This window comes from Cheilinus undulatus, linkage group 2 (assembly GCF_018320785.1).
Source record: "Cheilinus undulatus linkage group 2, ASM1832078v1, whole genome shotgun sequence".
NCBI lineage: Eukaryota > Metazoa > Chordata > Actinopteri > Labriformes > Labridae > Cheilinus > Cheilinus undulatus.
This window is the reverse complement of record NC_054866.1, coordinates 44,146,909-44,172,838: the sequence shown is the minus strand read 5'-3', so window position 1 is coordinate 44,172,838 and position 25,930 is coordinate 44,146,909. Positions and strand designations below refer to the sequence as shown.

At 39.9% G+C, this 25,930-nt stretch overlaps 1 protein-coding gene across 4 annotated transcripts in view; it reads left to right on the top strand.

Annotated features, from left to right (window-relative positions):
• The window catches only part of LOC121519818 (rho GTPase-activating protein 42), a 154,282-nt gene that overhangs the window by 77,810 nt on the left and 50,542 nt on the right, over positions 1-25,930 (top strand). For all 4 annotated transcript variants that reach the window (XM_041802841.1, XM_041802824.1, XM_041802833.1 and 1 more), the window contains exon 4: positions 10,488-10,559. In XM_041802841.1, the coding sequence (XP_041658775.1) occupies positions 10,488-10,559 (72 nt within the window). The remainder of the gene's footprint in view (positions 1-10,487; positions 10,560-25,930) is intronic.

Genomic DNA, 25,930 nt, shown 5'->3' with positions numbered 1-25,930 from the left:
ATCAGAATTGAACTGATTGACCAGCTATTTGTGGGCATTACCAGGTACAATCATGCATACTAATGTGTCTGAAAAAAAGGAAATATAGGAATTATATGGTGCTTTTGCATCATGTGCTAATAGCTTAAAACATCTTGACTTTACTTGTTTTTTTTACATTTTCCATTCAGAATCTTACCTGTTATCACCTCTGGCGGGGCTTCAAGCAAGTTGAGCTAATACTCAAAAGTGCCATTGAGACGCTGCTGACCACTGAGTGGTCAGAGGGGCACTGGTTGTCCCCCTCGCCATCCTTTAAGACTTCTGAAACCGTCTTCTACTTTTCAAAACTATTTTGTCTCGTTGCTTGCAATCATCTCTGGCCCAAAGCTCCTCCCTCTGCTTTGGCAAAAAGCCACAAAAGATCAGGAACCAGATCAACTTCACTATTGCCTCAATATCCACCATAGATGTTGGACATCACAGCTGTTTTACACAGCCATGCTATGATGACCCTGCATACTTTAAGGAAGTACATACTGTAATGGAAACTGAGTTTCTGTACTGAAACTAAGAGGTCAAGAAAAGCAGATCTGGTACCACATATGGAAAGACACCATTAGTGAAATTTGCAGCATTACATTGCAGAGAAATGTTGTTAATTTCTGCTCAACAGCCAAGAAACCTGCCCCCCTTCTCCTTAGGAAACCTGCTAATTGGCTCAAAAGTTTACTGTGGATGTACAAATCTGTGTGGTATAAAATAGAAATCTAGTCTTTGAGGGCCATGGCTCTTCATATTTTGAACAACAGTTTGATAAACATGGATAAACATGTACAGACGCATTTGTTACAAAAGCCTTAAACTCGGGTATCAACAAGCATTAAAATATATCACAGGCAGCACAAACAAAACGAAAGCCTCATGGGACCCACACGCCTGCCGCCGTCTCCATCTCAGCGGCTGCTTCTCATCCACAGCTCGCTCACCGCTGAAAATGTGTGGGGCAAACAAGTCACATCTCCTCTCTCACTGCTCTGTGACTGTGTGCACAGGAGTCCTTTTATATCAGAGCCCATAAAAGTTAGGGGGGGATGACTCTTCAGCTGGCTGCAGGTAGCGGGCCTGCACCAGATAAAGATTTAGCTTTGCAATGGGATTGTTACACCCTGCCACAAAAACACACACTCCTCGGTTCAAAACAACCTGCAGACAGAAGTGAGTGAAACACAGCACTGCACTCTCTTTTAATAAAGGTCAAATCCCACTGTCAGCATGAAACGAGACGTTTTATTCTGCCGTGATGGTGAAGGTTAGAGTGTTGAATATTCATTGAAAGCATTAATTAGTTTGTGTGGGCCTTACACCTACTTTAATAACAAAGACTAATTCCTTCTGATTGCTACGGCTGTTATTGTGGATACTGGTGGAAGCATTGCTGATGTTTTTGATGCTGTTTGCTGTTATTTGCTGTATTATGTGACTAAGAGGAAGACAAAGAAGTGCTAGTTCTTTTACAGAGAAAGAAAACACGCCCATCTTGTCCAGAAGATCTACCAGCAACATTTTTCACTGCAGTGTTTCTCAGCTATACCTGTCAGCGTCTTTGTAGGATTGTCCTGACAGAAAAAAACTGAAAAAAGAATTTAAATCAACTGCATTTCAGTCTCAAAAGTCATATTTTATTCACATATGGCAGCTAAACGTAGGTAGAGGCCTGGGTGGGGAAGTGAATCTTCCAAGAACATTGTTAGCACTTTTATGCATAAATGCACTTTATTCTGCTGTCAACCTGCAAAGACAATCTTTAGGTAATTATTTGAACAGATGTACTTAATAACATGCTAGTATTTCTTTAAACTGGGGCAGTCACATCTTCCCTATATTTCCCCTGAGTGCTTGGGTTGCCTGCTTTCAGCACTGTTTAACTTTGGTCATAGGCTACTATATGTTTCTCTTCAAGAGTCTGTGCGGCTTTACTGCACTAGTTCACATACCAACCTGAGCAAGTAAGAAGCCAGTTATCCTGTCCGTTAGTGTTTGATACAATGGCTGAGGCAAAGAGACACAAGAGGATGGTGATGGATGGAGCTAAGAAGAGAAGAAAAGAGAATCACCAAGTAAGAAGCCGGACTACAGTAAGATAGTGTCCAGGCTTTTATATATGTGATAGTTTTGAGAAATTGTAGGCTGTAAGCAGCCAGCCCACAGATTTGGCTGGGTCCCTGACAAACCCAGAGAATGGGCCCTCCCCGGCTGTGATTTATTGATAACATCAAAGCATGTGGGTTTTAGCATCATCACTGATGCTAGCATTTGTCCAGGAAAACAGTTACCTCATTTTGGAGCTGAAAAGTTTGTCAGACTACTTTTGGGTTCTGATGTTGAAATTATTTATTTATGCACATTCCCACACACATTTTCCACTATGATTTGCCTCTTTTTACCAAGTTTTTCCACTTAAAACCAGTTGTTTCCCCCAGTTTAATCCATCTCGTCACTTTTCCTGCCCACGTTTGCAACTTTTTACCAATTTTACTTCTTCAAAATCCCATTTCTCCATCTTTTCTGCCTGTTTTTGCAAAGTCTTTCCACTTTCCACCTATCTTTGCCACTTTGAAACACTTTGAAAAATCAAATTTTTGCCACTTTTAAAATCCCACTTACCACTTCTAAACCGTTTTTACCACTTTTTCTGCCCATTTTGCCACCTTTAACTACTTTTTTGCCACTTTCTGTCTATTGTTGTTTCTGTTGACCCATTATTGCTACTATCACTCCTTTTCACTACTTATTACACCCATTTTTGCCATTTATTTCTGTCTTATCTTACCTCCTATTCTGCCCATTTTGCCACTTTAAACCCATTTTTCTAATTAAAAATCCAATTTAACTCTTTTTCTGCCCATTTTTGCCCCCTTTTCACCACTTTTTCCACCTTTTATGCCACTTTTAACTACATTTTGCCTGTTGTGGCCTCTGTTGTGGCCTCCCCATTATTGCCCTTATTAACCCCATTTCACCACTTTTTCACTATTTATTATGCTCATGTTTTTTGCCACTTTTATCCCACTCCTGCTACTTTTAAAATCCCCTTTCACTCTTTTTGCCATTTTCACCAATTCTAATTCTGTTTTTAAGAAAAGGGGTTTACATTTGTAAGAAGGCTGTCAAAGTACACAAATTCCTATATAATGTTGATTTAAAACAAATTTGCTTTATTTTTTTCTGTAGTAAGATAAGCAATTTTCAGTAAATCATGTACTTATAAGAAGATCTGGACAAGTTTAGATATTTTTTCTTAAGTTTCTATATCACTTATTTTCACATTAAATTGTAAAACTTGTAAAAACACACAGTTTAAGAGAAAGTCAGTCCTGGTTGTAAGACTCTTTGAGGCTATTGACATGAGGCTTCAGTTTTGGGTAAATGAGGAATGCTGGCATTATAACAGTGCTCTTAATGGACAGCTCAGTGAGGCTTTTCTCATTACTTCTCCTCTTGTCAGTGAATATTTGACCCGTTCCTGTGAGAGACTTTTACAAACTTGTTAAAGTTGGCTGTTTTTAACTGGCAAGCACAGACCAATGAAACACCCACTTGTTAAAGCTCTGATGCCTTTTTTCAAAAGTCTGTCCTCTGCTGAGATCAGCATGTGCTTAGATAATCTATGTGAGAGCAAAGTTACTAAAAAGACTGAAGACAAATAAAAGGTTGTTCTCTTTGAACGATAGGGCAGTGAGGGGAAAAGCCAAGCTTTGATAAGACCATTTCGACTTACAGTGACAAGGCAGGACAGGTTTATTTGTGAAACGTTTTTGTGTCTATTCATCTGCATACAGATTTAGTTGGTTTCAGTAAAGCAGAGCTGAGCAGCTAGTTCCACGTCTTCACTTGACTTGGAAATGTCTACCAGGAGATTTTAGAGCACCTTATGCTTCCATCTACTGAGAAGCTTTATGGAGATTCTGATTTCTTTTTCCAGCAGGACTTAGCACCTGCCCACAGTAAAGCCAAAACTGCCAGAAACTGGTTTCCTGGGCTGACCATGGTAACGCTGTGCCTGACCTGAACCCCACAGAGAATCTCTGGGGAAATGTCCAGAGGAAGAAGAGACAGCAGAGTCAACAAAACAGATGAAGAAGGCTGCTATCAGAGCAATCCAGGCTTTATAACACCCCAGCAGTGCCACGGACTGATTGGCTCCATGCTACATGGCATTTCTACAGTAATTTGTGCAATAGTAGCCCCAGTCAATTACTGAGTGCATAAATCAGCATAATCTTCCTGAAGGTCAACATTTCTGAAGGACTGGTGTTTTGTGATATTCTAGTAATTTGAGATAGTGGATTTTTGATTTCTGAAAGCTGTAAGCCAAAATCATCAACATTGAAACAAAAAGTCATGAAATATTTCACTTTGTAATGATGAATCTTAACACGCCAGATAGACTTTATATCTACAGCATGGATATATTTCACATTCATGTGGGAAAGCTCCCATAGAAAGCGTTTGGGAAGGGCAGGACTTTTAAATAAATTCTTGGAAGTTGATTGGAGGAATGTTCCAACTGTCAAATTCATGACGGGCCAATCAGAGCAACAACACAAAATGAGGTTGTGTACATGCACAGCTCATGAGCTGACCGGCTACCGCTGCCATGGTTGTGAATAACGGAGCTCCTCAATGCCAAGGCCAGTCAAGAGATGTGCAAAAACATCTTCTCTGCCGAGTCAAGCTTTTGGTGTGACTCTTAGTGCTTGTTTTAAAAGAAAATGTGGTCCAGTTCCAATTAAACTGCCGCTTTCCTACAGCTACATCTGAGCAAATAGCTACCGCAGCAGCAGCCATTTATACACTGGCAGACCCCACCCATAATGATCGCAAACTTATGCCGAAGTAGGCTGGCAGAAGAGTGAAAACATGGTAGGGCTGCAACAACGATAAAATCAATAATTGAAAGTGTTGGCAACAAATTTGTTTATCGCTACACTATGTAGCATCAACGAATCGAGAAAACAATCATCCAGTGAATCAATGATTGAAATCATCTTTTGTTGCAGCCCTAGTATCCATTGGTGTTGTTTTACTCTTTATTTCATACAGAAACGTGTTCCAGTTCTGATAAAACTGCTGTTGTTGAGCTAATCACCTCACTGGAGGCAGCCATTGCAAACAGCTGGCTTTAGTATAACTAAATCTCGCCCATAGGTACCACCTTGTTCTCCTTGAATGGCAATGATTGGTCCAAACTGTGTTGGTTTGTCACAAACACATTGGAAAACTTCAAGATGGATTTTCCTGATGACAGAGACGGAGGCTGGCAAATCCATCTGCTTTGTGAGGTTAGGTTAATCTAGATTACACTTTTTAAACTAAATCACAGGAAAAAAAACTATTCAGTTTTTTTAAAGCACCTGTATTAACACATCCAAACACCACTAAAGCAGCAGTGGGACCAATTTGTGGTTAGGAGTTTTTGCCAAAGGACACGTCGGCATGTGACTGCAGGAGCAGGGGATCAAATCTTATGGTTTCTAGACTACCGACTCTACAGTGCTATAGTTTCCCTAATACAAAAATAGATTCCCAGGGATGGCTGTTATTGATACTATAAAAACAGAGAAGGTATTTCAGTAAATCTGAAATCTAAAGAGAACTTACCTTGGCGATGGTAACCTGTTAGTTTGGCATACAGAGAAATTTGTAGTGTTTTAATTCACATAAAAGACCTTCCAGGGATGAGTTTTGCCAATTAGCATCAACTTAAACACCGTTGCTTACATGGGATCCCAGTTAGATTATGTGCATAAACCACAAATGAATAACTAGAAAAACACTCGGAGAGCACAGACCTCCGCCATTAGCCCTATTTCCCAATAGTACAGAATCCTTTAAAAAATTCCTGGATTCAGACAGTGATCCAGATCACTCCCGAAATCCAATCAGTTCTTCCCTATGCCATTTCTGACATTTCCTGAAAATTTCATCAAAATCCATCCACATCTTTTGAGTTATGTTGCTAACAAACAAACAAACTAACAAACAAACAAACTACCAAACCATGCTGATCACATAACCTTCTTGGCGGAGGTAATTAAAGCTATGACAGTCACATGATAATCAGGGGACAGATTACTGTAACATAGGTCACTCGATTTATTAAATGTTAATGTTATTTCCCTTGTTCAAGAGCCATAGAGGTCATTTCTACAAATGACAGAGGTGATATTTGAAAGGCACACTTTGCTCTCTTGAATTTATCCTGACCTTGGAGAATTCTGCTCTGTCCCTGCAAATTAACCTCAAGAGCTTGGCTTTTGATCCTCCTGATATTTGGACTGGTAAAAGCCGGAGCGAGGGAAATGCAGCACATTGACATTCCTCCTCCTATCTGGTAATGAAATTGCTTAGCGCTATTGCATCCTTTCAAGCATCACACTGTGCTCGCTCATATGGATTTAATCCTGTTTAGAGAGGGCTGTTGCTGACGGCGTTCGGCACAATGCCAGGCTGAAAGTAATCCATTGAGTCTTAAATAAGTTGCCCTCTCTCAAGTATAAATATCTAAATGAGCTTATTGGGAATTAATAATCAAGACTGATCTGAAATCATGAGCATGCTAAATCTTCATGTGGTGATAAAGGTCTATATTCTGCAGTGGTTTGTCTCTGATGTCTGCTTTTTAAACAATTGATATTTCCAAAAATTCAGTGTTAAAGTATAGTTTTAAGGCAGTATTATGTTTCTGCACAGCATCATCTCTTTTTTCATGTCCAGTTAATATTGAAATAAAAAAACAGGCTTATTTAAATCCAAAAAAGAACAAGAGTGATTTTTTTTTAAATTAATACAAAATAATAGACTGTAATCCAACCAGCTTACAGTGCTGTATATTTAATTGTCCTGTCTATTAAAGTGAAAAAGAAAAATCCTAATGGTATTAGAAATTTACATTTAAAGCATAGGAGATCTTGTAGTCTCAATTCCACTAAAAGCCTGAGAAATAAGAGCGAGGAAATGGCTTTATCACATTGGCAGAGTAGTATAATTCTGGCTGTTGACACAGTAGATAACAGGATGACTTGGATATGACTGGAGGATTAGAACGGCTAGATTTGATGACCGCCAAACGTCCTCTACCCTCCTAATGGAGTGTCACTTTTAACTGAATTGCCTTGGTTTATCTTACTGAAGTGCTGTCCTCCATATGCTTTTGTAATGCTCTAAAATCCCATTCAGACTCAGCATGTAATACAATATAGGATAGGATTCTGTGTGAGGGGGTTTCTGCATACAGTACATCCATATTTATAACAAGCTAATGATTGCTGAAGGGTAAAGATAGTGCATTAAAATGCTTTTATGATAAATGTTTGTTGGCTACTCAGATTGATCAAACTCATCTCAATAGAAAGGAGGGTTCAGCCTGGAAAACGTTCAAATCTCTTGGGATTTTAAGAGTATAAGGGGGATTGTAAACAACACTGTTTTAGCATTATAATACAGTTAAATGTGTCCATATTTATGCATCTGTCACTGGTTGAGACGCACAGCACACTGGTTGCTAGTCATTAACAGGGCTGATTTATAACGTATACAGAAAAGCATAAAGCCACTCTCACACCTACAGACAGTTAGAGTCATGAATTAACCTAACAAGCATGTCTTTGGTCTGTGGGTGGAAGCTGAAGTACCTGGAGAGAACCCACGCATAAACATGCAAACCACACGCAGAAAAGTCCTGACTGACAGGGATTACAACAGGAACCTTCTTGCTGCGAGGCAGCAGTGTTAACTGATTCACCATGCAGCCCCATCTGTATTGATGCTATTGTAATATGGATTGGGGATGTTCTGATTGAATAAAATTCCAACTTAGCTCCATAAAATACCAAATGTGGCTATTCTGGGATCCCCATGCCTCTCCACAAGCCAATGTGGAGAGCATCAAGCAGGAACAGCTCATGTTCCTGCTTACAAGGAAAGCCTGAGACATGGCCTATTCAGACACAAGGATGTGCATGTTTACTACCATAAGAACGCTGCAAGTGGACACTCAAGGAATAAGTTTGTTGTTGTTTCTGCACTGGCTTCATTTTTCAACATTGGAGATTGCCACTTGTATAAATTTGATGAGCTTTTCTAAAATTGTATCTGTGTAGAGCAATCAGAGTGTGATCATGTGCATCATTAAAGGGTTCACAGTGAAGATCTCTGCTCTATTTAACACCTGCTGGAGGACAATAATTAAGGGTGCATTATCGATTTTTTTAGCCATTAGTCAAATGATTGATCAGACCTTAATTGTCAAAGATACTTCATAGAAAAATCACAACACCTAGAACAGAAAAAGCCTCATTGTCCATTGCTAGCATACACACAGGGGTGGAAAGTAACTAATTACATTAACTAAAGTTACTCTAATTGAGTTGCTTTTTGTCGTACTTGTACTTTTTGGTTAGTTTAATCAGTATTTTCATGAGGGATGCATGATATTATCAGCCTGACAGTGGTATTGAAAGATTTCTGCTGATATTTACATCCAATATTTTGGCCGTGAATATCAGCGTATATTGACCGTAAAATGTGGGCACTGATTACCTAGGCCGACTGTAAGTGGAGGGCCTTTGAGAAACCTGGAATAAAAGGTGTGTTTTATTGATTTTTTATTTTCTTATTCGTAATTAACCCCTTAAAGCCTCTTGTATCATATTAATACATACTTTAATGATACCGCTCTCTAATCAATACGATCATAAATGACTTAAAAAAAAACTTCTTAATACAATCTGATTAGATGATAAAAATGCCCTCAAGTGGATTATCAGTTACCAAAAACAAGTACTGTATCAAATGCAATAAAAAATATATATGTTAAGTTTTATGCATAAAGTTAGAGGTGAAGAAATACATTATGCTGTATTGAAAGAATTTTTCTATTATTTTATTTTTTTTAATTCAAATGTATTTAACCAGAAAAACATCAGTGAGATCAATAATGACATTTACAAGAGTGCCCTGGCCAAGACTTTTTGGGGTTATTGTCTAATACTTTTGAGTAGGCTTATAAACACATTAAGGACAGTGAAGAAAATAATACATTTGATTGAACCATACTAAAATATTGCTCATAATATAGGGAAATTGTTGTTAAGAAATAAATTTATATATATAACTCTGTCTTGAATACACATGCAGAGTTTGCTTCTCCCAGTGGACTAAACAAAGATATTTATTATGAAGGAAACAGTGCAGACACATTATTAGTCAGCAAATATTTGGAATTATAATACAGGGTAATCACAATAATAACTGAACAAGATTATGGTTTCCCGTGTGAACCATCCGTCTACATCAGAAGGACCACAAATATCACTGTGTAATTAAAGTGCATTATTATAACAAAGCTACAAATACACTCAGTGGGCTCACATCTCCCAGCACTGCATGAAAAAGGATAAAGAAACATCTCAGGCGCAGAGAGATTGCAGCTTTCATCTGAAGTCACTCGTTCTGGTTGGGTGATGGAGCTGACAGGGTTATTTTGGGACAATGAAAATACTCTGTGATTAATGGTTCAAAACAAAAACACCATCCTGAGACGGTGTGCGCTCACGGAGCTGTAGCTGTGGAGCTGATAGTCCATCTGAGCCCACACCTCTAAATTAGTGTTGCTATCATAGATGTATGATAGAGCTCGGCCTTCAGTTCATCACACACGGAACAACACCTTAAATCAGCGTAAGAGCCGTGTCATCTGTGACGCCCCCACCGCTCTGATGTCATCTGATGGACGCCCATCCACAGGAAATTCAGAGCCACCTCTAATGTCACCTTTCTGAAACACTGGATGGTGAGCTGTAATTGGCACGATACATCTCACCTGATCTGTTTCTGTCTGGAGAGAGACGGCAGAGTCCCCATGAGAGGGACCTTTTCTTCAGTCGTGACACAGGAGAGGTCACCGTAATGACATAGCTCAAACATTTAAATGCATCGCAGGCTGCAGCTGTAAAGCTCCTTCATCTGCTGTGCTGTGTCATATTTCAGTGAGATTTGACAATGCTGGCGCTTCACAGCTCCAATAAAAAGGCTTCGTTTTCTCTATCTAGCTGAGCCATTGTCGAGTGCTCTATCTCTTATCTCTGCCGTGCTCATTTTAGTACCTCACAGTCACACGTTGTTCATTGTCACAGGCTTAAGAGATACTAATGAATGTGATTGCTCTATCCTCCTCTTGTGTTTGGGCTCAATGCATATGTATTTGACTTGGGCTGGATAATTCTCAGCGCTATAATTTCCTGTGTGTCACACTCTCCCCAGCACATTTGTAAAGCAAGACCATTGTAATGGAGCTGAATGACGAGTAGATTAAAAGTTTTTGTGATATTTTCTTCCTCTGATAGTGGCTTTTGAATTATTCAGGAGGTTACAATAGGTCACATCACACCTTTCAGTCTGACATCTCCTCCCCTTCTCTGTATTTTTCTTTATTCTTCTTTCAGATTCAGAATGCAGATGACGTGCTGATTACTCCCCTGGAAAAATTTCGGAAGGAGCAAATTGGTGCAGCGAAGGTAGGAGACCACCTACACACGCAATTAGCAATCGAACGGCAGAGGGTATTTCATGTTTTCTGACATCCTTGCCTTTCCTCCTCACCCCCTTCATCTCCCCTACGGTATGTAAATCATTAATTAAAAGCAGAACGTGACACTGCCGAGACAAGTGACTTAATCAGACGGATAGGGCGGATAAACAAAGCTGTCAGTTTGCAAATGTGATATTAAAAAGATATTAAGATGTGTGAGTTGACAAGGGCAGCACTTCTTTTGGTGTTACTTGTGCAGATTTGGTTGAAGATGGCGGCATATAAAACTTAATCTATCCATGGATCACAGTTTTATGAGGGTTTTTTTTTTTTCAGACATATCTGATTATGAAATATATTTCACAAATGACATTTTAGTTTTTAAAAGCATAACCAAATGGAGTCCTGTATTCAGCACAGTATTCAGTTTAACCCTTGGAGCCCTGAGCCAGTTTCTGCTATTTTTATTCCGCTTGTATTTTTTATGCAAAAACGCCTGTACAATCCCAACCCAGTTAAGCACAATAATGTTAGACATCTATTTTTTCAGGACAACCTGGACTACCAGAATACGTGTACCGCAAGAATGTCAGATGAATTTATTAAAAGTTATTTCACCAAAAAGTCCAAGTAAGAACAAAACGGGAATTGAATTTCACAGAGCTTCATGCATATCGCACCCAGACCAACAATAAACTTCACATCTGCGTTCAGTGCCTACAGGTCTTGTGTATCAGGACAAAAAATTAACTTGCTAACAAATAAGAAACAGAAACTATCGCATCTCTCTGTAAAACCAATTCAAATTTTGCTGCATGTGGTATTCCATTGTGTAAAATTTACATGAATCCCATTTCTGGAGCGTAAACATCAGCTTTCCTTATTTGGGCCTAAAATAATAGTAGACTTTTCCTTGCAAGGCAGATGGATACGCCTGTTTCCGTGTGTCTCACTGGCGAATCCATCTTGCAAAGCTCCCATCTGAACCATTTGGGCCCGGTTAGAAAGTGACAGGACTAATCAGTGATGAGGGGCAGCACTTTCGGGCGTGGCGGAGTCGTGACATAAGCAAGCAGCAACAAGAGACTGGTGCAGATATGGTGGAAGACATTAGCGTGGATGCTGTGAAAGCGCCTGTTTTATCAGAACTTAACAACACAACAAAAGTCGAGGCTACGACATCACTTGTTTAGTTGCTCTGATTGGCCGGTAAAGATGTGACACACAGAACATTCATCCAATCAGCCTCTGAGTTTTTTTTCAAAGGCTCTGCCCTTTCCCAAACGCTGTCTATGAGAGGTTTACCAGATGGGTGTGTGAAACAAATCTATCTGGTGTGTCAGGTTTCAGTAGACTATTTTTTCTTACCTTTCAAACTGGCAGAAATTGTCTTGACCCTTGTTGATCTTTAGCTGGCCCTGATTGGTTGCTACCACACAGAAAACAATAAAAGACAAAATTTGCACATCGTGATTGGCCTTTGTTTACGTCAGGTGTCAGTGAAACAATGTTAGCAACACTACTAACTTTATCATTGCAAAAAACATAATAAATATTCAACACATTATGGATTTAGCAGTGTGGATTTTTAGTGTGAAAGCTCTGAATAAAGACTGAGCTTTGCACCTGGATTAAAATTGTTCAGGGAGGGATATAAATGCCAGGTACTCCTCTATAGATGAACGAAAATGTAACTTCAAATCACAATTTACTCTATAGAGATCTGTCTTCTGGTTCCTGAAATATCATAAACAACACATGCACCACCATGTGAAACTGTTAGCAATGCAGCAGTGTTAGGAAAGTTATTTTGGTTTTGGGCAATTAGTTAATATAAAAATATGCATTGTATGTACGGTATGTTGCTGTTTTTAGTGCCACACAGCATAGCTTGGTTCTCCTTTTGGTTTGCATATTAACAAGTCAATCAAAAAAGACAGGAAAATGACAAACAGAGAGCCATATTCACCAGGCTGTAGCAGACGTGAACATCCACATCTGTTTGCAATCAGAAGCTAGCCTATAAAGCATTGAAGATGGGTTCAATTTTTCCTTGTAATTTAGTGAGTTTAATTAGAGCTCTCAGCTATTTTTTAACCATTGTGTCTTGTCTGGACTTTTTGTCTTAAAAAGCTTGTAAAACATCAACCCTGTGGTGCACAGTCAAGCTCTACACATCCCTTTCTTCAGAAGAACCTGGGCTTTAAGGATATGTGTGTTGCAGTAATGTCACTTGAATTTGAAAAAAGTTAAGGGGCTACACATACAAAATAGAAAACTAATTGGAAATTAAAACTCGTGTATTAAACACAGTAACATTAATGACTAAGAGTTTTTTTGCACAAACTTGTTCTCCAATCTCTTTGGGACTAAAGAATTAAAAAATCATAATTCACTGACAAAAAAGTCTTTAAGATATTCACATCTTTTCATTTTTGGGAATTTGAGTCATTATTTAAAGGTTAATAAATGGATAAAAAGATGTTCAGTATCCAAGTTAGTGCCGTGGATTTAATCTTTAAGCCTTTACCTACAGAGCCAGCGCCGGTGATGTGTTTTATATGTCCGGAGTATTATTACCATAACTCTGTCAAAGTTTGTCCAATTTGAAAAATTCCAGCGGTGTTGGAAAGCTGAGAATTATGGGCATGTGCACATATATGGTTTATTACGGTACTCGCAACCATATAACATGGGCATTCATAACAATACACCAGAAGTTTGGAAAAACAGCTACATGGATTCTCAACACCGTAAATCCTCAAAAGTTTGCTCAGTTTAAAAAATTCCAACGCTGAAGAAAGCGAGTAAAAAGAGAGCGAGCGAGAGTGGCATTTTGTTTTCTAAAAATAGCGTTAGATAGTGACATTGCGTGTCTGTGTTTTATTACACACATTTAAATGTCGGGAAGACCATCAAGAACGGTAAAACAGCTGCTACGGTTCATAGAGGAGGACAGGGATTTGGAGGATGCATCTTCTAAACTGAGATATATGAAGAGCATCTGTATAGTTCTCTTTTGCACACCCAGAGTCCTAGACTCAAAAAATGACTGGTGATTGTTCTAAACATGTATAGGTTCACATTTCAAATGTCCAATCAAAACTTCATGAGCAATAACAACATTTCTTCTCATAAAAGCCATGAAAAACAAATCAGCTTTTCTTGTTTATCTTCTTTTAAACTGCTGACAATTCCATATAATGTGCAATAATCATTAACCAGATGTTGAAAAGTCAAGTTCAAGTACTCCTGGGAAAAGGGACTAAAGCTTGCAGATTTAGGGCATTTCCTGACTATTTTACAGCCATAATAACAAAATATGTCCAAATCACCATTTTAAGCCTCAGGAGGTAAAGGGTTAAAGACCCTGGAAAGTCAGCCAAATTCAAGGCTCACTAAAACAGTGGTTCTCAATTGGTGGGTCAGGATCCAAAAGTGGGTCGTGGAACCCTTTTCAGTGGGTTGCAAATGTGTTTCAGGAAATAAAATTGCATCAAAAATATGAACAAAACTTTTTCAAAACAAGCTTTTTTTTGCCTCTCATCTTTGATTTGTGACATGTTTTACATTTTTGAGGTTCAAACTGAGATATTTTTCATTAGATTAACCTGATTGGTCAACAAAGATAAGAAATTTGGGTCGCCGTTTTTCACTTGGAAGTCGATGGTGGGTTCCGAGGCTTGACCAGTTGAGAACCACTGCACGAGCTCTAAGGGTTAAGGTAAAAAGTAGGCCAAAAAATGCTGGCAAAACTGTACACTATATCAAACGTTTTTGAAGCATTTTATTTTTCACCCAGAAAGCCTCTGTGTTTGGCACTATTTTGCAATGCAAGCTTTGGCTACCAGTTACCGGTGCTCTCCCACCTCAGCGCATCTGAACAGCTGTTAAGGTCTGCAGGCTTCCTCAAACGAAACACCACCATTGCCCACTACTATCACCTCAAACAACCTAACTTCAAAAATATCGAAATATTCCTTTAAAGTTGTATTATTTTACCTATCTGTGAGGGAAAAAGCAGCCTGTATAGTTTAATAAGTCAGACTCTAGTTCTCCTTCCCACTCTCAGCATGAACAGGGTCCACACACACTCATAAGAGAATTTCAAAGAAATATACAAGCTCACAAACACAGCTTTGCTCAGGTACTTCCAAAAATAACTGTGGTTGCATACAAATCTACTACTGTGCTGTTTTAAAAGCTGGAGGGGGGTTGGAGAACTGAAAGGTGCACCCCAATCAGATTTAAAGCTTCATAAGGTGGAGAATGTAGAAGTTAAAAAGAACGAAGTCAAAACAGCAGTAGGGCCTCTCACATCACTCATAAATGCAAATTAAGGCTGTAATGAAGTCGCTCGTCAACACTAATCACACTCCTGTAGATGAGTCTTCTGGATCAAGTTTTTTAGTGCTCAATAATGTGATTACTCTATCTTTAAAGTATCAAATACATAGCATTCACCATTTATGTAATCAGATTACTGTAATCCTGTTACATTTAATGCATTCCTCCATAACCTTTTTGATATAGAGGATTGAAATCAGTGGGGGCTCTGCAGAGTGTAGCTCCAAGGCATCCTGATGCTACAGCGGCTATGTTGTTGAAGTCCACGTCGACTGCAAAGAGCAGTGTGGGCTTGTTGCTACAAGCCATGCTTTCATTCCTGGCCAACGCTAAGGCATAAAATGAAAGTGGAGCAGCTTGTTTGTGGTCATCCCCGTGGTGAGATCACACATGATCGGGCTGTGAGAACTCAAGCCTTTACACAGATCTCCCACTGAGTTTCTTAGTCCACTGCAAACTCTCCTCTTCGCTGAGTGAATCATTTGCACATCTTTACATAGCTCTAACCACTGTGCGGGACATTATAGTCACTCTCGCTCTCACTGTGATTTATTTTACATGACTTGACAGCAGAAGGAGTCATTTTACAGTGCTCTATTTGGTGTCTTCTTCATGCCAGGCTGCAATGTAAAGGAACTACTTTTCCTCTCAGTGTTCATGTGTGAACATCAATCATTCTCCTTTTTACCGTCCAGACTAAATAACCATTGTCGCTCCATGTCTCAAAGTATCTACTGTAATGAAATGGCACATTTCGCCGCCATCTCTCTCCCTCTCTGCCTCCCATCTCATTGCTCAGTGTTATTGCACTGACTCTCTATGTTTATAAAATGGTTTCTTAAAAGCCACAGCCCCCGTTACTCCCACCACTCTCATATCCTCCGACCACTTCCTCCTAATGGCTCTCTCCTCCTGCGGCCCATCCCCCCCCCGCTAAACATTAGCCCAACTAGAGTGAGATAAAAGGCAGACATCACGAGTGGCTGAGCAACTTTCCACTCTTCCGAGAATCTGGGAGAGATCTGCAAGGCTCTCTGACCCTTCCAGTTCCTGCGCTACATGTCTGAGAACGTCAGATGGTCAAACAGGGAGCTCTTGCCTTATTTGGGTATGCTGCGAGTAATCCCACTGAGGTTACGTACCAGTGTATCAGCTTCCTAGGCACAAGTACAACACTTCCACGGTCATAAAACAGCAGCAGATTGATTGCAGGACATATTAGGCACAGTCTGCTTCACACAAGGCTGAACCAAATGTTTTGGAATAAAACTCTGAAAGCAAATAAACTTTGAGAAAAGCCATGAGTATTAAAAATGTCATGTTTTCTCACTGGAACACGCTCTCAGCAGATGTGCTGGCTGCCAAACCCAGATGTAGAAGTGAAAATATCGTCACACTTCTTCTCACTTTTAGATGCATTTCTTGTAAGCTGAAGTTGTTGACTTCCCAGGCGAAGAATAATGTTTTCAAAAGTGAAAAAGGGAATGGAAACAGCTCTGGTTTCGATGCATCTCTGCTGTTTGCTCCAGCTTTTATATTTTTCTTCATAAATGCTTAAACTTACACATGAACTTTTAGTCTGAACTCTACAAACCTGCTGCTTTAAGGGCTGCAGTGTTGATTTTCTTGAACCATTGGAGGTAAACTGCCTAAAGCTGGTTCAACACTATTTTATTTCCCTGAGTTTTGGTTGCCTGTCAGATTTTTTTCAAGGCTTGAAATTTAAACAGACCTCTGGGACACTTTGTCAAGAAAATACCAGGGGGTGTTAAACTGGTGGGTGGCAGTCCTGCTCTGAAATTTCGATATTATGTTTCCTTCAGCATTAGGGCCACTGTAGGGGTCCCCCACTAGCTGACTGGGTAGAATTAGTGCTAACAGGCCCAGATGGGAGTCAGATGGCCACTGATAATTTGAGCTGTCCTTAGCCTACAAAGAGTGTGGGGACATCACTCACACAGTTCTTGGCTGGTTTTTGTCTCCAGAGGCAGGAATGACATTTGCTTTCATGCTATGAAATCCCAAAATATGCTAACCAGCACGGTGTGGGGTAAAGGGCATCAATTAAGGATATATACACCAGCTGTGGGCGACTTTTCCATCATTAAAACATGTACAGTATATTTTTATATTCTAATTCACTTTGGGAAGTTGTGGTTAAAAGACGTGGGTATAGTTACACTTAAAGGATATGACTGAAAGACTCTTCTTTTGATGCTTTGAGCTGTCTTAACTTCAGAAATTAAAGCTTTGCAAAACCAACCATTTACTCAACTTTTTGTATTATTTTTGAGTATAGATTTGGATATCCAGAGTGTCTCAAGCTGAGTTTCCACTAGTGGTCCAGTCTAGTGGTCAACTTTTTCCCCAGGCACCCGTATCCTCACTTGGTGGGTGAAGGGGTATGCATGTGATGTGACAGGTAGTGGGAGTCTCTGCCATCAGCTGCTGTCTGAGTGGCAGAAAGGATGAGCTGGTGACAGAAATCAGCAGGGAGTAAACAGTAAACGGCTTTATTTCAGCAGAAAAGTGCCTTCTTTTTTAATAACTACATCTTGCTGATGATGTCCAAACAGATCCTCAGCTGATGAAGTATGTTTATGGAACTGTCTAGAACTGTAATGGCACATAAATAAAGCCACTAGATGAAACTGGACTAATACAGTATATGACACACACAAATGTGTTGCCACAATTGTAGAATTTATGTTAATTTTAGGCATACAGGTTTGTATGCCTAAAATGTGCATACAAACCTGTTTGGTTTTGTGGGTGTATTCACCATCTGCTGCTGCAGTAGCTATTAGCTGGGATGTTGCTATAAGCAGCTGTATAATCAGACTTGGACAACATTTCTTATTAAAACAAGGGCAAAGAGCCATACCCAGGGCTTGTCTTGGCATAAAAGCCGTTCTTGCACATCTCCTGCCCAGCCTTGGCATCAATCGTTTTCACAGAGGAGCTCAGCAATCTCTGGCAGGTAACCTGTCAGCTCCAGAGTAGCGCATGCGCACAAAGTCAATTTGTCTTACTCTGATTGGCCTGTGAAGAAAGTGACAGTTGGAATCATAGACATTATATACGTAGACGCCTCATTGGCCAGTGGGCTGTACGTCAACTCCGCTCACCTCTTGCTAGAGGTGTTCCTGGTTAAGATGCATTGCTCCTGTGCTGCGTGGGGCTGACAAGATCGTGTGGAATAACATTTCAAACAATAACAGAACCCTTCATCCCCCATATACTTGGATCGTTTTATGGAACAGTCCTTCCTCTAGCAATATGGCGGACAGTTGACGTATAGCGGCAGCGGGAAAACACAGCCAATAAGGTGTCTACGTATGTTACATGTCTATGGTTGGAATGTTGTAAAGGGTTCCAGGTGAAAGCTAAAAGCAGTTCTTCCAAAGTGTTTGCCTGTGGAACTTTAGGATCAGCAGGTTACTAGACGGTGTTGAGTATTGATTATGACACTGATTTAACAGAGATGTTATATATGATGACATTTTACCTATTAGGGTTTTAGATGATTCAGAACCAGTGCCTGTCACGCTTTATAGTTAGAGGACCCCAACCTAATTTTTCATGTAAAATTCAATGGTGAGAGAGGAGTAATCATCACCTGTGATGACTCTATGGACTGAGTGATAAATGGAATACAGGGGTTTAACAATGGAGGCAGATTAAAAACATCACTATAATCTAAAATAAATACAAAAGATGGCCTCTGTGATGCATTTCCTACTGCGAAGTGGGAAGTTAGTTTTGTTCCTGTAGAGAAATAACATTTTTTATCTTAATTTGCTCATCAGAGAGTCAATGTGAAATTTGAAAGTGAGTTTTTGATCAAACCAAATACCTAGGTATTTGTGCTCAGAGACTCTTTTAATACTGTCCTGACAGAGTGGTGAACTTAAGTACTTTATTATGTTATGTACATTACATCATATGTTTGGTCGCTCTGATTTGGACTACAACAAATTCAACCCTCAATTCTGCCTTTCCCAAACATCGTCTATGGGCTGTTCCTCAAATGGATGAAAGTTATATTGAAACTAAGAAGTCGGCACTCCAAAATGTCCTTTTAGGCATTTTATATAGGCAAGGCACCTTAAGAAGTTCATTTTTTGGAGTGTGCCCCATTTTTGCTTTCACATGTGAGATATATCCCAGGCCATGATCTTTAAAACAGTCTATCAGGCTGTTAGGTTGATCATGAACTTTGCGTCAGACCCTTAAAAAAAATCCATAAAAGTTCGAATTTAACTTCAATATAAGGGCATCTTTTTAGCATTTAAATCACTTAAAGTATCAAAAAAGTTATGAAACATCTAAAAGAATCACGTCAGTTTATTCTGCCAAGTATGCATGATCTATGACAGTATGACTTAGCGAGCAACAAATCCTAACAAAATCCACATGGTTTCGCTTTCTTTCTAGCTTGCTTGCTTTCTTAATTTCAAGCCCATTAAGGGTCCCTTACTCCACTGGGGCCCTGGGTTGTCGGTCCCAAGCATTAAAGTCCAAGCACTAAAAACACAGACAATCACATAAGCAAAGGATGTAGTGTAGGGATGCAAATCATGTTGCATAATGGTTCAACAGATTGTCAGTTTATTGAGCTGAAAGCACTGCAAATGGGCCCAGACTCCAACTTTAGGCTGTCTGCAAAAACAACAAAATGCATGCAATGCAGGTGATGCACATTCAGTAAATTTCTTTCCATTATTCTCATGTCTTTCCCATCACTTCTCACCGTGCCCTACTCAATAAAGCAGAAACACCATTAAAGAATCTTTCAGAAAGTAATTACTTTTTCTCCTCATCGCCACAATTCACAGGGCAGTCAAAGTAGACTTTGAGAGGTTGGTCTATACCTGTTTGAAGGCAGCAGCCAGCCACTGAGAAAGTATATGCTTTTTGCTGTTTGTAAAAGCAATATGTATGAAATTAGCCTACATGAAACAGACACATCAAACATATTTATTTGATGGAGAATGTCTGACAGTGTGGTACCTCAGGCGAGTTGCATATTTTTTGTTATGTTCTGTGAAAAAAATATAATCTATTAAATAAAACAACACAGACTCTCCCATCACTTTGACTTTTACAACCTGTCACATAATCTTCAAAACAGATTTTGTTTCTAAAGGAGGTCTCAATGCAAAGTTTTCTTATTGTACACTTAGTTTGTACTACTCACAAATTTCCTTATTTTATGGAGTTTTACATATTGTAAAAGACAGCTCTACTCTAACCTTCTATCTAGCTGACAGTCTGCTGTGCACTGCAATTGAACAATGATTGTATAGAGTCATTTTGAAGGATAAACTGACATAATGGGTTGTAGTTTGTATTTTCTTTCTTTTTTTCTCTAGAGCTGTGAGGTGGCACAGACTGTTTATGTCATGACATCCCTCTCTGTGGTGAACCTTCATTGTCAAACCTCGCTGTCTGTGGGAGTGATGAAGCCGAGAATGCTCTTTATAGATAAACAGAAGGGTTTCTAACAGTAAAAGTTTGCTAACTGATAAAATATTTATTCCTTGAAGCTAGAAACATGGTGATCAGTTGAGGAGACACTGACATCAACTTCATAACAAAACAAAAAAATCTTTCATGTCACCCCTCTAAGTATTAGCATGTGCAAAGAGGAGATAAGCTCAGTCAGTACTTTAACATGAAGTTAGAAAAAGTTAATTTATTGTGTTAGTCTGACTTAAAGCCTTTGCACACAGACACATTTAGTTCCCAAACCTGCAGCCAATCAGTGCAAGCGTTCACACTGGTTTGTAATGTAACTTTGCTTTGTATATTTGAGACTTTTATTTCAAACCAATTTCATAAAATTTTTAATATTACGAATTGTAACAGGACATGTCTTGCCATGATGGCTGCCACAACTCACCTCTGTAACTTGGAGACCTCGCACACTCTTCATTTCCAGCAAGTTAAGACATGTCCTGCTCAAGACCACCCACATCTGTGGCCTCCTTCTCTGTACTTCGTGTTGTTTTGAACAATGAGAACTCTGTTCAATAAAAAGATACCTCAAAATGTATTTTTACCAAACAGAAAACTGTGTCATTTATGAATTTGTCATTATCAGGGATAAATGTACTTAAAAGTGCATTCATGCCAGAGATGGTCCCAGTGTGCATGTGTGCTGGAAGCGTCACTGAGGCGCATGCGCATTCTGCGGCCTCCTCCAGCATGAATGTAGAAGTGCAGTTTTATGTGCATTTCTCCCTCATCATGATAAATGTATTAAAAAAAAAGTTGGAAAATTCGTTCAAAACAAGAAGTAAACAGCAGAGATGGGTGTAGCTGGGCAGCACTGGTTTGTACTAGTCTTATCATACTACTGTCTGGGTTTAGAGCCCCCTGGTGGTGGTGGTGTTGTCAATTATGGTTGTCAATTTATGGTAAGAAAAGGGTGCACAATCTCCCAAACTGTCTTGATAGGCACCCTTGGTGACTCCAGCACATCTACATATTATTTTTTGACTGTTTAGTTAAGCCACATTTTCAACTGTACTGTTTAAGCTGTACTGTGCTACTGTGGTGGATGCAAAAAAGTAAAACCAATCATCAGAGCAACCAGTCAATCTGGATAGTTGTCTGTCCATTCTGAATTTGGAAAGTCATAAGTTAAAATAGACTTTTAAACGGGTGTTTATGCCGTTGTAAGAGGAAGAGCTGCAGCGCTGGCCTCTGCGACCAGCCAAAGCAGCACTTAGCTTGTGTTACAGCCCCAGGCAGGCTGACAGAGATGGCGCACTGACTTAGTTGCGGTACAGCCGTCAGACTTTGAGAGGAAAAAACATGTGTTTTTACCTGCTAACTCACACTAAGGCAGATATGATGACGTCATTAACAAGCGTTAATGCGATTGGTCGGTAGAGTCCAAATCTCTACCGTAGGCCAAATTTATATCATTTATACCATCTACTGCATATACCACGCACCCCTACATCTAGATAACGTGTGTGAAGAGTGCTTTATTGTTGCACAAGTCCACCATAAATTCTGACCCTATCTGGACTAGGCGCTTTAAGTATTCTCCAGTATATGCACTGAATTTTGACCCAGAAGTTGACAAACACAAATGCAAGGCATAGCAGAAGTTGTGTTATCTGCCACCTGCTATTACTGTTAATAGGGTTGTAGGATATTGTTGTTGTTGTTTTTTGTTGATATTGAGATGCTGATATCCAAGCATTACGATACTGATATTTAGATGTAGTTATGACCCAGAAGGCCAGTCCTTAAAATCCACAATGTAAAGTTTGAGGTTGAACCATTAATCAAATTTCACCTCTTAAAACACACTTTAAATTTTGAGAAATGGTGATGAATAAAGAAAAATACTTCAGCCGATGTAGGTCTGTTGGTCCCGTCTGAAGCTCCATTCTTATTTCTCCACTTACTTGTTCATACCACCAATATTTACAGCTTATATAGGCAGAATTTTACAGCCAAAATATCAGTTATAAATATTGGCCTAATTTTTTATACATATTGAGCACAGCATTAGTTCAGGAGGGCCACAGAGTTGTGCGCTGACATATGATTGAGATCAGCTGATCTCCCCCAAGCCCTCATCAGCTGGCGGACAGCTGATTCACTCTGGGCATGCTATTGGTTAACTGCTCTCATGCTACCATGTTTAAACTGCTTGAGCCTGGCTGTGCTTTCCTGCTTCTTCTGCAAGCTGCTTTTGCAGCCGTCCTCCACCCCAGCTCCTCCTCTCAACTATATCTGACTTAATCACTGTCATTCTGTTGGCGTTGATGCCTGCTCTGCTCTGGCATTATAGCTGCTTCTCTCCCTGCCTGAGGCTTTCCTTGTAGGCACAGGAAAGACATGAACGTGTGCTGTCCCTGCTCGATGCTTTTCACATGGGCTTGTGGAAGGGATCCCAGAACAGTCCCTTTTTGACCAAGTGGTCCTGACTGAACTGTCTATACTGATAATACACTTTTGAAACTTTTTGGCTTTTGGCTAAAAGAGGGCATATTGAGGGCATGCCTCCATCAATAAATCAACTCTGCCCTGGTGCTTATAAACAGGGAAGGGCAGAAGTCTAGTTAAGTCTCCTAACTGAGCTATAATCATAGCCTGACTTAACTGCATGTAAACATACTGAGTGTTAGTATGAGGTAACTTCCTGTTACTTCAGATATAATAAGGGTATTTCAGCTCCTTAGTCACAGCTGTAGTCAAGGCACCGCTGACCGCTGACGTGGTCCAAAACAAACAAGTCTCTGATGTGTCAACTAAACAAAGATTTCCAAACTTCCCCGATGATTCAGCTTGTCTTTTTCCTCTCGTTATCTCTCTGGTTAGGTGCAGAGAGAGGTTTAGGTTGATCTTTTTTGACAGTGAGAAGCCTAAGGCATCCCTATAGGATTCAGTATGGAGCCATATTCATGCAGAGCTTGTCAAAACCTTTTTAACACCTCGATAATAAAAAAGCCTTTGAAGGTTAGCCTATGAAGATATCAGTTTTATTCTCCTGCAGCTTTGCCCAGACTTTCAAAGAAGATATGACCGTCACCAGAGCAGTGTGAGTTTTGTACTTTCATTTTTCTAACTTCAGATTTCTTACATCATGTGTCAGATTGAACAGAGGCACTAATAAATGATCATTTTCCAGACTAAAGCCCTGCAGTTTGCCTCTCACATGCACACACTAGACATGACTTATTTAAAAGTCGGGGTATTTGTTTTTCAACTCCTCAGAAGCAGATGTTTGTAATTATTTCGTGTTAATTGGCCGACTTCTCGCTGTCTGTGATGTCTCCTCGGGAAGTAGGATTTCAGGTAAAGAGGGAAACATCTTTTGGCTTCGCTGCAAAGTAACTGAACTCATGCTGGAGCCTTGTTTTCTCCCCTGCGGATGTGAGACCAGCTCATGTGTGGTGGAGCATCAAAATAAACCGTCGACTGCTATTTAATCGCCATTCTGAAGCCCTGCTGCAATTAGCAGTCTCCTAATGAGCCCGTAGACATAGGTTGCCTTTCATGTCACTGCTCAGCGCTTCATTTAAAATGTACATGTTCTGAAATATACTGCATGTGACACATCATGAGCCATTACTGTTTTTATATCTCCAAGGTGTTGGATAGAAATGAGGAACTATGGAGTAAAGTGTGTGATATCTGTGGGTTCTTTTTATTCTACATAAAAAAAAACATGGGCTCATTGGACCTCTCTTGATGCTTACATCTGTTACCATGTTGATTAGAGGTGCGGGGATGATTGGTCTGGGGCTCGTTAGGGCTGGTGTCTAACTGGGGATGTATGGCAAGCCTCCAAATACTCCTCTTCCTGTCTTCCATCTTTTTCTTAAGAATGGTGAGCAGAGCAATAGCTGCCTACAGTTTGTCTTATAGTTTTCTACCCTGTGATATTACATTATCAATTAGCAAACTCACCCATTCTACAGCTGGCATCAAAGTGCTTTTAACAGCAGCACTAGGCTTGCCAGTTAGAGATTCCACCACAGAGGAATCTGCATCAGAATATTCTCTTCCTGCATCTGATTTATTCATGAGCGCGAACAAAGCAATCAGATGAGGAAATCTCCCAAGTGGTGGGTTCATGTGTGTTTTGCGCACCACAGAGTGTAGGGAAGTGCTCCGGCTCTATCCATTCCCTGCCAGCTGATTACTCAGGGGCGCTGGCATTAGTTTGTGTCAGAGACTTGTGTGCTGTGGGGTATATATCTATCCACATCTATGTCCTCTGCCACCACGTGTTGGGCTTCAAAGCCTTTTGCCTGCATGGCTCCCCCTTCCCTGGATGTCTTTGCAATTTAAATCGCTCATATTCCTCTCCGATTGCACAAACATATCCGGAGGGGGGGTAAGGGTGGGAGTTTGATCACCACATGGGCAAAGCAACAAACACCTGGTGTTCTTCGAGGGTATCATTAAGAGCGCACCAGTTTATACACGTCCTGCCTGGATCAAAACAAAGAAGGTTTTTTAGGTGACTTAATCAGGGTGGCTCTGCAGATCCGAGTCAGTGCTCTTTGTTTGAATGAGAAAGAGCCAGTCCAGAGTAGAGCTAAGTGATACTGGAAAAAACAGCACTATTCTTTTATATTTTGTAAGTTACTGTTTATTTTGATATAGAAGAGGTTATTCCAGATACATGAAGGGGGAAATGTAGGCCTAAACATAGACATTTAGTATTAGAATAATACACTTTAGTGATCCTCCTAGAGGACAGGCAGAGGCAGACTTCACCATTAAGCAAAGGCTGGCAGTCGCACGGGGTCCCGGACTTCATGGGACCCTGTGAAGATTTAAATAACATAATCCTTTCTCCAGCCTGTACTCTGGCTGTTGGGAATTTTAAGGTCGTCACACTCATTAAAAGTGTGAAAAATTGTGTAAACTTGGTCATGTTATGACTGTTAGAAAGAGGAAAATCTCAAGATTCTGACAAAGTCCAGCAATAACAGCTCACAGATGCGCAGCAACAGAAACTAGCCCTTTAGTGTAAGGAAAAAAACAGAGAAAATTAATCTCATGGTGTGTCCAGAATGCTTCCTGCATCATATAGAAGTCCCAAAATCAGAAAATATCCTGTTAATCTTGTTAATCCTGGTCTCCAGTTAAAGGTAAAGGTCCCACAAACAAAACTAGCAGCTTCTTTTAGTCCAAAAAATGCGCTAACTGGAAAAATCATAGATAAAGAACACTCCACAAACACTGCTGATCTCCAATAAGATATATTGTGCATTTGTTTTTCTCTTTGTCATATCAGACAGGGGCTGTGTATTTAAGAAAGTTCACCCTATTTCTGTCTAGTTGACTGTGCCTTTGCACATTGAGTCAGTTTTTTCTGTCTGTTTGAGCATGAATCATGTTTGAACACTTGACACCAAAATTTTCATTCATCATTACTTTTATCGGAACAATTTCAATGCAAATTTTCCTATCAGTCCAAGTCATTTAGACAAGTGATTGACTAATCAGAGCAGTGCTTGCTGATGCTCC